The 13,960-nt window shown below is 46.8% G+C and overlaps 1 protein-coding gene across 1 annotated transcript in view; it reads right to left on the minus strand.

The window, feature by feature from the left end:
• Positions 1 to 7,429: 7,429 nt before the first annotated feature.
• Positions 7,430 to 13,960, minus strand: part of lrrc52 (leucine rich repeat containing 52) — a gene marked incomplete at both ends in the record, with an annotated part of 22,370 nt that continues 15,839 nt past the window's right edge. The window contains one exon of the mRNA XM_083647626.1: positions 7,430 to 7,758. Coding sequence (XP_083503752.1) covers positions 7,430 to 7,758 — 329 coding nt within the window. The remainder of the gene's footprint in view (positions 7,759 to 13,960) is intronic.

The raw sequence follows: 13,960 nt of genomic DNA on the forward strand, positions 1-13,960 counted from the left end.
GCAGAAACAGGGATGAGAGGGTGAGAGCTTACAGGGCAGCAGAAACAGAGGGATGAGAGGGTGAGAGCTTACAGGGCAGCAGAAACAGGGGTGAGAGGGTGAGAGCTTACAGGGCAGCAGAAACAGAGGGATGAGAGGGTGAGAGCTTACAGGGCAGCAGAAACAGAGGGATGAGAGGGTGAGAGAGCTTACAGGGCAGCAGAAACAGAGCGGGGTGAAGGAGGAGATAAAGGGGAAAGGTTGTCAGTCAGGAGCGGGGAGAGAAAACACCCACAGGTGCTTTCATTAAAGTTATCTCTGAGCCCCAGCTTCCTTCTCTAAGCCCCTGACACTGTCCCACTGCCCACTCCCTGTGTGTGTGTGTGCGTGTGTGTGTGTGTGTGTGTGTGTGTGTGTGTGTGTGTGTATGTGTGTGTGTGTGTGTGTGTGTGTGTGTGTGTGTGTGTGTGTGTGCGCGTGCGTGTGTGTGTGTGCGCGAGCGCCTGGGTCAAATGTTTGTAGAGGAAGGGCACAAAGGCCATGACCAACAGATTTATAGAGTTGGACTTGGCTCAAAGATGACTCAGGTTTAAGAGTGTGCGGTTTCTCTGTTGCATTGTGTGTGTGTGTGTGTGTTCCTCCTCACAGAATGGGGGTTATCTGTGAAATTGAGCTCCAACAAGCTCCAACAGTAAAATACACACACATCTTCCCTTGCATACACAAAACACACACACACACACACACACACACGCACACGCACACACACAGTTGCCATCATAAGGTTGTTGTGGTTCTGTAGCCTTTGAGGACATGTAATCTGCAGCTATAATAGCAAGCCAATACAGCAGCTCTGATCTCTAAACAGCAGGCTAATGATGTTTTCTCCTCTGCGTAATAATGCATGAACGTATAGACACGCGCGCACATCGAGGGATGACGAGAGGAGGGGAGGAGTTACACAGCAGCCCCTACCTCTTATTCATCAGTGGCTTACGTCAGCCACACAGTGCCCTTGGCAATGATTTGCTGTGCAACGTGTCGATGTGTGTAAACCCCTCAACCCCCAAATTTTCACTTTCCTCCAACACACACACACACACACTGCAGATGTAGTGATTTCTCAGGATATTTCTCTAACCCTGCTACTATTCATTATTGATGTAAACCAAGGGCTGTTCAGTGTTCACACCATAATATACCTCACCTGGCCCTTATACCTCAACTGGCCCTTTCACACCATAATATACCTCACCTGGCCCTTATACCTCAACTGGACCTTTCACACCATTATATACCTCAACTGGCCCTTATACCTCAACTGGCCCTTTCACACCATAATATACCTCACCTGGCCCTTATACCTCAACTGGACCTTTCACACCATTATATACCTCAACTGGCCCTTATACCTCAACTGGCCCTTATACCTCAACTGGCCCTTTCACACCATAATATACCTCACCTGGCCCTTATACCTCAACTGGACCTTTCACACCATAATATACATCAACTGGCCCTTTCACACCATTATATACCTCAACTGGCCCTTATACCTCAACTGGCCCTTTCACACCATAATATACCTCAACTGGCCCTTTCACACCATAATATACCTCACCTGGCCCTTATACCGTCCTCAACTGGCCCTTTCACAGCATAATATACCTCACCTGGCCCTTTCACACCATAATATACCTCAACTGGCCCTTTCACACTATAATATACCTCACCTGGCCCTTATACCTCAACTGGCCCTTTCACACCATAATATACCTCACCTGGCCCTTATACCTCAACTGGCCCTTTCACAGCATAATATACCTCACCTGGCCCTTTCACACCATAATATACCTCACCTGGCCCTTATACCTCAACTGGACCTTTCACACCATTATATACCTCAACTGGCCCTTATACCTCAACTGGCCCTTATACCTCAACTGGCCCTTTCACACCATAATATACCTCACCTGGCCCTTATACCTCAACTGGACCTTTCACACCATTATATACCTCAACTGGCCCTTATACCTCAACTGGCCCTTATACCTCAACTGGCCCTTTCACACCATAATATACCTCACCTGGCCCTTATACCTCAACTGGACCTTTCACACCATAATATACATCAACTGGCCCTTTCACACCATTATATACCTCAACTGGCCCTTATACCTCAACTGGCCCTTTCACACCATAATATACCTCAACTGGCCCTTTCACACCATAATATACCTCACCTGGCCCTTATACCGTCCTCAACTGGCCCTTTCACAGCATAATATACCTCACCTGGCCCTTTCACACCATAATATACCTCAACTGGCCCTTTCACACTATAATATACCTCACCTGGCCCTTATACCTCAACTGGCCCTTTCACACCATAATATACCTCACCTGGCCCTTATACCTCAACTGGCCCTTTCACACCATAATATACCTCACCTGGCCCTTTCATAGCATAATATACCTCAACTGGCCCTTTTTGGCCCCAGACTACTCTCTTACTCTGTCCTGTGCCGGGTTAACACTGGGATCCTCCCCCACCCCCCTTTCTTTCACTTGCACACACGTGCCCAGAGTCCACACACACGCATACACACTTACTCCGCTCACTACTTTGGCACCCTGACACCCCGGTGCTCACGTGCCCAGAGCCCACACACACACACACACACACACACACACACACACACACACACACTTACTCTCCTTTGGCACCCTGACACCCCGGTACTCTGACCTACTGGTGGTAAAGGACTGATATTTTCTCTCTGCTAAATGGCTAGTTGTCTGCAATGTAAAAGTGACATTCAGCCAAGAAGCAGAAAACAGCTGTCTCAAAATAACCTTACAGTGGCTTTCCACCCGCAGACACATGCCTGTATGGAGCAGACACATGCCTGTATGGATCAGACACATGCCTGTATGGAACAGACACATGCCTGTATGGAGCAGACACATGCCTGTATGGATGCAGACACATGCCTGTATGGAGCAGACACATGTCTGTATGGATGCAGACACATGCCTGTATGGATGCAGACACATGCCTGTATGGAACAGACACATGCCTGTATGGATGCAGACACATGCCTGTATGGATGCAGACACATGCCTGTATGGAACAGACACATGCCTGTATGGAGCAGACACATGCCTGTATGGATGCAGACACATGCCTGTATGGAGCAGACACATGCCTGTATGGATGCAGACACATGCCTGTATGGATGCAGACACATGCCTGTATGGAACAGACACATGCCTGTATGGATGCAGACAGACACATGCCTGTATGGATGCAGACACATGCCTGTATGGAGCAGACACATGCCTGTATGGAGCAGACACATGCCTGTATGGATGCAGACACATGCCTGTATGGATGCAGACACATGCCTGTATGGAACAGACACATGCCTGTATGGATGCAGACACATGCCTGTATGGATGCAGACACATGCCTGTATGGAACAGACACATGCCTGTATGGATGCAGACACATGCCTGTATGGATGCAGACACATGCCTGTATGGAACAGACACATGCCTGTATGGAGCAGACAGACACATGCCTGTATGGATGCAGACACATGCCTGTATGGATGCAGACACATGCCTGTATGGAGCAGACACATGCCTGTATGGAGCAGACAGACACATGCCTGTATGGAGCAGACATACACATGCCTGTATGGATGCAGACACATGCCTGTATGGAGCAGACACATGCCTGTATGGATGCAGACACATGCCTGTATGGAGCAGACACATGCCTGTATGGATGCAGACACATGCCTGTATGGAACAGACACATGCCTGTATGGAGCAGACACATGCCTGTATGGAGCAGACACATGCCTGTATGGATGCCCGACGAGGCCGGAGGAAACACGGTGGCTCGAACCTGCGACCCTTGTGTTGGTAGGCAGACAATGTGCTGCTGCACTCCCCGGACGCCATGATTATTTTAGTATGTATGTGATGTAATGTAAGGCTCAAGTCCAGACTGAGAAACCGCCCGTCTTGAATCTTTGAAAGCCTGTAAGCCTGTAGGGTTGGGTTCAGCAGCTCCTTGGAATGATCTGATAGCGATAGCCTAAAGATTAAACAGATGATAGGTCCAAGTGTGTGTGTGTGTGTGTGTGTTTATATGTGTGTGCAATGCATGCTTTGAAAGCTGACGACAGCTCTGGACTCATCCTTTGAGGATAGAGGGAAGAGGGAAAGGATGTAGGGGAGGTATGGAAAGACAGAGCGAAAGAGGAGTGTTAATGTTCTAGGGCCCGAGGGTCTGGTTTTGGCTCTACCCTTGAGACTGACTGTGCATGCGAGCGAGTGTGTGAGAGTGAGAATGAGAGAGACAGTGACGGATAGATTCCTGCATGGAAGTGAGGGAGGGAGCGTCTGCGAAGAAGCGCTTCAGTCGGCTCCACTGTGACGTATTTTGATTACAAATTACCCTCCTACTGAAAAGCCTTCTTGTCATTCTCCTGCATCCACACAAAGATATACTGTCCCTCTCATGAACCAAGCTAGAAATCACCACAAACATGGATGGATGTGTGTGCGTGTGTGTGTGTGTGTGTGTGTGTGTGTGTGTGTGTGTGTGTGCGCACACGCATATTGATCCAGGTTGACAGACACACACACACACACCCTTGCACTCAGCCCAGCCCTCTGGAGTATTATCATGTGCCTGGGCCCATTCATCTAAAGAATCGGGAGTCACTCCGCACAGAAAGTGAATAAGACGATCAATCAGTCATTGAATAAAGCTACTAGGTACATCAATCTAGGCGACTTTCCATTGCTGATGGTGACCCCGCCCCTTTTCCTCCCTACCTCTGCAGTGTTTGTCATTTATCATCTCTAACTACTCGTCCATCCCGTGATGGACGGGGCAGAAGCACAGGAGAGGAGGAAGGCTTGGTTCAGTCGAGACCGATGATTCTCAACTTTTTACATAATCAAGGACTGATCATTTAGAAAAGATTAGTCTCTCAGACAAAAATAAAATCTGAGAATATTTCTCTTGTTAGATATGATTTTGATCCAGAATGAAATAATAAATAATGTTGATCAATTAAATAATGGTGAACACTATGTAACACCAGATCAAATTGCTTGGGACCCCCTGGAACCCCCCTCAAGGACCCGTGGTGGTACCCGGACCCCACGTTGAGAACCACTGTTCTAAGAACCATGAATCACTCGTCCATGCTGCTCAGAGAGATGCTGTGTGATCGCTCTGCCCCACTTAAACACACAAACTAGTCACGCATACACACACACACACACACACACACACACACACACACACACACACACACACAAATACACACCACTCCAGAGGCGCACTTCCACAGTGACAGCTGGGCTATAGGCTGTGGACTGTATGTGCAGAACTGAACTGTATGAGGTCAACCAAGTGTCGCATCACCGTTAACCTACTATACGTCTGACCCAACCCCACTGTCACTGCCTTCACATGCAGCCTGCCCCACTTGCACTAGTGTGTGTAGACTGGAGTGAGAAGCTACCGTTGGGCGGCTCACGGCACAGACAAGCATATACACACAGAAACATCAACACACACATACAGTACATACGAGTTAAGATACAGTCACATACTGTCACTATAGGTAGAAGTCAGACTTCTTCTCCCTGTCTTAAAAGGGGAATACACTTAAACTGCAGAATTCCAATGTTATTCCCATGGCCTGTTCACTTAACCAGAAGCAGGCCTCTGATCTGTAAGGTTATTTCTTCAATATTGTTCATATTCCTAACTATGACCTAGAAAATGTAATTTGCCTGGGCCACAGACCATTTCTGTTCAGATTCTGGCTGTAGGAAACAGCGGTGAATGTTCACACGTACAACTGAGCAGCATTCCAGCATAGGAAAATCATATTTTAATACTGACATTTAATAGTATTCCCCTTTACGGTTGTAGTGTAGATAAGGCATCACTCTCTTTGTGACCCCGATTCCTTCTTGTGTGTTTTGTGTAAATGTGTGTGTGTGTGTGTGTGTGTGTGTGTGTGTGTGTGTGTGTGTGTGTGTGTGTGTGTGTGTGTGTGTGTGTGTGTGTGTGTGTGTGTGTGTGTGTGTCCCTTTCACATGACCCAGGGTCAGTGCATATCTTTTTAGAATGATAATGGTTCTCAAGAGCACTTCACATGGTATGGAGGTAGGACCCAGCTCCATAGAGTATCTGTGCTGCGATGGGCAGTGTCTGTGTGTGTGTGTGTGTGTGTGTGTGTGTGTGTGTGTGTGTTGTTGTGGGGTGTTATTGCTCTCAATAATCTCAGAGGTCATTCTGTAGTCCTGAAGTGAAGGCATATTCATATTCCTCCTTATTGCTCTCTGTCTGTCTCTCTTTCCCTCACACACACACACACACACACACACACACACACACACACACACACACACACACACACACACACACACACACACACACACACACACACACACACACACACACACACACACACACACACACACACACACACACACACACACACACACACACACACACACACACACACACACACACACACACACACACACACACACACACACACACACACACACACACACACACACACACACACACACACACACACACACACACACACACACACACACACACACACACACACACACACACACACACACACACACACACACACACACACACACACACACGCTTTCTGTCCAGTGTGTCGGGGAGCATATTGCATCAATATCAGAACGTAACTGTGTCCTAAGTCCCTCCACTGCTATTGTCCTGAGCCGGTCACATCCGGTCTGACACACTTTCCGGTCTTTTCGTGAGGATATTCATTTCAGGGAAGGCCAGTTACTGTTGTGGAATTACTTTCGACATGTCTAACAATCTACATGTCAAATTGCATATGAATACAAAGCCATTTAATTGTCGCAATAGTTTAGGAAAGTGACTTTGATGAGAGAAAGTTTGGTTTGACAATCCATTGCTAATGCCTTAACTGCATTGTTTACCTTAGCATGATGTCAGGTGACCAACTCAGGGCCAGCTATAGCGCAATGCTAAATGACCGGCGATAGCCTCCTTTTTCCGACTCTGGTAAAGACAAATCTAAAGTGAATGATTAAAACGATATGTCGCTAGAAAGATAAGAAGTTATACTTGACTTTTCCACCATTAAACTGGTTGTAAACATGACATGGTCATAACAGTGGCTAACCGTAGCTGACCGACTAAAGACAATAGCAGCAAAACTGACCGAGTCAGGAAGCAGTTCCGTGAAAACCTGTAACAAAGAGAGACAGTCAGATCATGGTTCATAACAGAGCCAGTGTCCTCTCCTCTCGCTCTCTTCTCAAAGCTTCTCATTACGCTGTCCCTTGCACGCCCCCGTCCTCCCGTCGCGTCTCACCGGTCCGTCCGTCAGACCTGCATGCCGGGCTTGCTCAGATCCCCGTTCCCCTGCTTGCCCCCCCCTCCCCCGCCCATCCCTCCCCCCCGGTTGTAATCGTCATCGGTGTCCAGCTGCTCACTCTTCCGCTTGGTGTATCGCTCGTACAGCACCATGAGCACGCCCATGACCCAGGCCGACACCGTGCCGGCCGAGAAGATGACGAAGCCGATGGCGATGAAGAAGAGATAGTCCCAGTAGCCCAGGCCCTGGTGGCAGTCCGCCCGCAGCTGCATGCCCACCTCCGCCAGCCGCTGGCCCACCAGATCCGCGGGACCCTGGCACACCGTCTGGCCCTCGTCTGGAGGGAGAGGAGAGAGGAGGAGTAAGGTTATTATACTTTTGCATTTTTCATTAGTTTTTGTTCTTGTTTCGTTTTGACTTTGTTTTGTTTTCAATTTCAGTTGAGTTTTCATTAGTTTTTAAATTGGGTTTGGGTTAGTTTAGTTTTTATTTTTTGAAAATTCTCAGTTTTAGTTTAGTTTTTGAAAATTTTTGGTTTTAGTTTTTATGAGTTACAGTGTAGTTTTGTAAACACACAATACAGACCACAGGATTTGAGCAGTGCACCAAGAGGTGTGCACGGGATTTAGCCTAGGCCCCTCCCCCCGGCTCCGCAAGGAAGGAGGGAAGGACAGTGAAGACAGACAGCACCATGGCTCCAAGCCGGTGAAACACGCACACACACACGCGTCGCATGCACACACACACACATGCACACACAGTGCCAGAGAGAGGCGAGAGACAGACAAGTATGGTCCGACCTGTGCAAACCTGCACCGCTTAATTCAACAGCTGGGTGTGATTTTTTTTTGTAAAGTATAATTATTTATTTATTTCTGTTAACAAAACTGTTTTCGTTTTCGTTGTTTCGTAATGATAATAACCTTCGGGAGGAGGAGGAAGAAGAGTGGCAGGAAGGGGAGGGGCCACAGGACGATGAGAGAGGGGGAGGTGGAGGGGGAGAGGAAAGGTGGAAGAGAAAGGGCAAGTTAAAAAGATGAAGGGTAAGGATGGATTAATGAGGAGAGATTAATGAGGAAAGATAGAGGGAATAAAGACAGAGATAGAGAAAGGAGAGAAGGGAGCAGGAGAGGAGGGGAGAGAATGTAATTACGACAGAGAAAAAGGCATACGTGAACAAATGGCAGGAGGCATGCGCGCGCACGCAAACACATGCGCGCGCACACACACACACACACACACACACACACACACACACACATGCGCGCACACACACACACACACACACACACACACACACTCACACACACACACACACACACACACACACACACACACACACACACACACACACAGGTGCTAACAATGCAGTGATAACCTTTATGATAAATGATCCCTTGAGACACTATAGATTTCCTCTGGGCAATGTAGGTCATAGGTGTCAAGGACACAGAAACATTGTTATGCCACACACACACACACACACACACACAAGCGTGCACACACACACAAGCGTGCACACACACACAAGCGTGCACACACACTCATGCACGCACACACAAACAAAGATGACCAGACTACACTGCAAAAGAAAAAAAAACTCCACCACGCGCGCACATTATTCCACACAAACAAATCTCTCTCTCTCTCTCTCTCTCTCTAAGAAGAGGAATGTTTCCCTGACAAAACATCTGCTGTTGTTAATGAGGAATATGATAATAGGGACAAATGAAACAGTCGACCACACAGAGACAGAGAGGCAAAAGGAGGCAGAGAGAGAGAGAGAGAGAGAGAGAGAAACACAGACATGCATACTCACTTTGGCTATTTTCACCCTGCCACCGTGACTTTGCAGCATTAGCATAGCACCACCTATATTAATTAGCATGAAGGCAGTGCGCTATAAAGAGAAAGGGGGAGGGGCTTGCTCTGTCTGTATCTAACGGTCTGATCAGAGACGAGAGGAAAACAGGACATGTGCTGCTCTCTATCACTTCATCGCTCGTTATCAGCACCCCCCCCCCCCCCACACACACACACACACACACACACACACACACCACCACCACCATTCCCATTGCCTGCTTCATTGTGCTTGCCCTCTCCAAGAAGGAAAGAATGGAACTTTTTCAAGCTGGAAACAATGAGAGAGATGAGAGAGAGAGACGGAGACAGAGAGAGAGACAGACGGAGAGAGAGAGAGAGACGGAGACAGAGAGACAGACGGAGAGAGAGAGACAGATGGAGAGAGAGACGGAGACAGACGGAGAGAGAGAGAGACGGAGACAGACGGAGAGAGAGAGAGAGGGATGGACGCACCGACAGGCGGCACTTTTCAAGCTGTGAACAAGAGAGACGACAGAGAGAACACAGAGACAGGAGGGAGACAGACAAACAAACATAGTGCAGTGGGGAAAAGTACAGACAAGGAAGCAGAGGCTTAGTATCACACACACACACACACACACACACACACACACACACACACACACACACACACACACACACACACACACACACACACACACACACACACACACACACACACAGAGAGAGAGGCACAGACAGACAGACAGACACAGACACACACACACACACACACACACACACACACACACACGCACACACACAGAGGCACAGACACACACACACACACACACACACACACACACACACACACACACACACACACACACACACACACACACAGAGGCACAGACACACACACTCACACACACACACACACACACACACACACACACACACACACACACACACAGAGGCACAGACACACACACACAGAGGCACACACACACACACACACACACACACACACACACACACACAGAGGCACAGACACAGCGAGAGTCTGCCCTCAGAAGAGAGAGAGTAGAGTGTATCTGGCTGCGAGCTGCAGCAGTCCTCTCTGCTGATGGATTATTGCAGTTAACAATGTTAATTAAACTGCACTAATCTACCAGTAAAGCTAAAGGTCTGAACAGGAAAATGAGTGATGGGGGGAGGAGGGCGAGAATGGGCCGATATGATCTATATCTACTTCCCAGACGACTTGCCAGAGCCTCACACAGCAGCAGCAGCTCGTGGGAACAGATAGAACAAGAGAAACCAAAGCCAAAGCAGCTTTACCGCTGTGATATGCTCCACAGTTTGGCATCGTTTTCTGCACGCATAACAAACCCAAATCTGCCTTTAATAACTTCCTGAACTGACCCCATACTGACCCTAAAACAGATTAGTCCAATGACTGGATTACTCCTAACGGGAATAATCATTCGGAACACATTTGAATAGTCACTTTCAAAATACAAATGTTATTTTTCAGTTAGTTCTTCTTATTACAGCATGGCCACAGACTGTGGCAAGCCATCTAGAACAGGGTCTGTCTGTATGTCTGTCTATATCTGTCCTCTCAAAAGTTGACCAATCACAGCTCACGCTGCTACATGCATGATGCCACATGGTGCACGATGCCCACCCCGGGCAGGCATCAAACAGCACAGAATCTTAAGGAGGCACACGTGATTCTCAGCCCACCAGTATCTGTGCTAATAAATAAGCATGCAAAAATGACAAGAAAAGTGTCAATATCTTGTTTAATATAGATGCAAAGGCCATGTAATTGGCTCGTCATAACTCGCATTCCAGGAATATCGCTATTCACGCATGGCTCTTTCCTGGACGGCGGCTAGCTCTCTCTCCCCGGCCGGGAAGCGGCTGTCATTTGGTCTTAAGTGGTTTATGGCCAAAGTAAAGTGTTTTTATGTGAAAATTATTTTTGTACACGAGAGGATGATTTACAAAGGACTGTTCATAAACTAGAGGATGATTTACAAAGAATTGTTCATAAACTCTTGTAAAAGGTTCTTACTTTGTGATGATTGCTTAGCCACTGAAAGTGAAAGCTAATTGTGGCAACATCGGAAACGGATTGCCTCAATTTATCCATCTTGAATTTGCAGATTAGACCATGTTGAGATAAATAGCAGCATTTAGGAAATTACTTGGTATAACAAAGTTATATAAATTATGATCATACTTTCAAGTCTAAGATAATTGAGCATCCAAGAGTAAATTGACTTATAATCATTCAAGAAAATAGAAGATCTAGCTCATTACTTGAAAGCAATCTGCTCACTCATTCATTAGGTTAACTTTATTTTATTTGGGCTGTTAAATTTACTGGGTTTCCAAACCTTTTTTTTCTTGTCTTTTTTTATATTTCCCCCCCGATTTTTTTTATCCCATTTTTATCCCCCATTAGTGCTAATTTTTAATTTATTTTATCCTGGTTGCTGCTCCACCCTCTGCCGATCTGGGGAGAGCTGAAACTGGCTCCATGCTTCCTCTGAGACATGGGCAGCAGCCAGCCGCTTCTTTTCACCTGACAGGGGAAGCTTCACCGGTAGGACATAGCACGTGGGAGGATCACGCTATTCTAACCAGTTCCCCTCCCTCCGAACAGGCGCCCCTAACGACCAGAGGAGGCACCACTTCAGCGACCAGGATATTGCATGTTTTGGTGAGGGGTTCTTATAAGAAGGAAACCCCCAGGGAGCACAGGGAGAACATTCAAACTCCACACAGAAAGGCCCTTTTGACGACCCCACCCGGGCGGTGGGCACTCGAGGACATGCGGACGGGCACGCACTCCTTCAGCGCTCAATCGAATCGAACCCAGGACCTTCTAGCTGTGAGGCGACAGCGCTTACCACTGTGCCACCGTGCCCCCTCCAAACCTTTTTCAAGTAAACTGATTATGTTAGAATTTACAGTGATATGCCTGTTAGGCCTCATGATGAACTCTGTCTCCCCTCGGTGCTAAATGTTCATTTCACCAACTTGTTGTTTTTGAAGGGGAAATAAATCAGGCTGTCACTGCCTTATAGCAGTAAGTCATCACAACATGGAGGGGGGGGAGGTGGTAGCAGGGTTGTTGATCAATAGCCTACTGACTGACGACTCAAAGATTATTTGGCCAGGTGCTGACATTTTTGGCTTTCAAAACTCACTTTCTGGCCCGTTCTCAGTTTTGGAACAAAAGTGAACGAGAACACACACATGCACACACACACACACACACACACACACACACACAACCATCCATTACCCTACTCTCTCCATGCATTTTCAAGTGGAGGATGGTGCATGCACGCACGCACGCACGCACGCATGCACACACACACACACACACACACACACACACACACACACACACACACACACACACACACACACACACACACACACACACACACACACACACACACACACAACCATCCATTACCCTACTCTCTCCATGCATTTTCAAGTGGAGGATGGTGCTTGGAGTGACAAAAGCAATTATTATGACTATTTTGCATCATGATATTACATCTTCACTAGAGATTATTTTCTGTTGGATCTCTAATTAGATCTCTACTTATTAGCTAGCTTGTCTCTATTGTGAAAATTCAACTTCACTGTTTGTGTGTCAATTACTGGCCACCATAGCTCAAGGGGGCAGGTGAAACAGGTATAGGCTTTTTCTGAGAGTCAGAGAAAACATAGATTTTCACTGAGTGTTTGTCCTTTATCTATTAGTTTGGATTCACGACTGTCTCTTATAACCAGACAAAAGAGAAAACTGTTTATCACTGGAGAAAAGGTGACTGTGACAGTATCCTGGGACGATTCACCCCCTGTTGATAATAATTAATATAAATCACAATATGGCCAAATGCAATATCCAAATTGTAGTAGCAGCAGCTGCAATTTGATTAAGGTAAAATGTGTCACAACATAGTATACCATACCATTAAATAACATTAATGAAGCATGGTGCTACAGAGATGCCTCCGGCCTACAAATCATATTCTCCAGATGTGGGCCTATGGGAACATGATTTATTGGTACAGACCCCAGTAAAAATCACATACTTTTATTAGTATTTTTTCAGTGAAAATTAAATGCAAAAATTAGCATTCCCACTGAAATTGTGAGTCATATCACAATGACAATATCTATCAATATAATCGTAATATGATCCATTTTTTTTGCATATCGTGCAGCCCTAATGTGCGTGCACTCAGCACCTGGGTGATGCACGGCAGCCAGTTTGCACCAGAACGCTCACCGCACATCAGCTATCAAATTTTCACTTGTTCTTATTGTTTTATCATGTCTGTAAACTTGTAACCTCTTTGTATATGTTTTCTGTACCCAGGGCACTCTTGCAAATGAGAGCTTGCTCTCAAGAGATCTCCCCTGTATAAATAAATGCTAAATAAAAAATAAATAAATAAAATGGTGGAGAGAGTTGAGGATTGAATGTGCCAATTAAGTAACGAGGTGGCCATGATGGAAGGCTTGTTTGGGAATTTAGCCAGGGCCCCTACTCTTGCGACAGTGCTGATGGGATCTTTAATGACTGTCCACAGGGAGTCAGGACCTCCTCGGTTTACACTGTACTAACATCTCATGCGAAGGACGGTGTTCACTCACTGGGGATGGGGATATATTCATGAGACCAGAGGGAAGAG

Source organism: Poromitra crassiceps (assembly GCF_964638095.1).
Source record: "Poromitra crassiceps genome assembly, chromosome: 12".
Taxonomy (NCBI): domain Eukaryota; kingdom Metazoa; phylum Chordata; class Actinopteri; order Beryciformes; family Melamphaidae; genus Poromitra; species Poromitra crassiceps.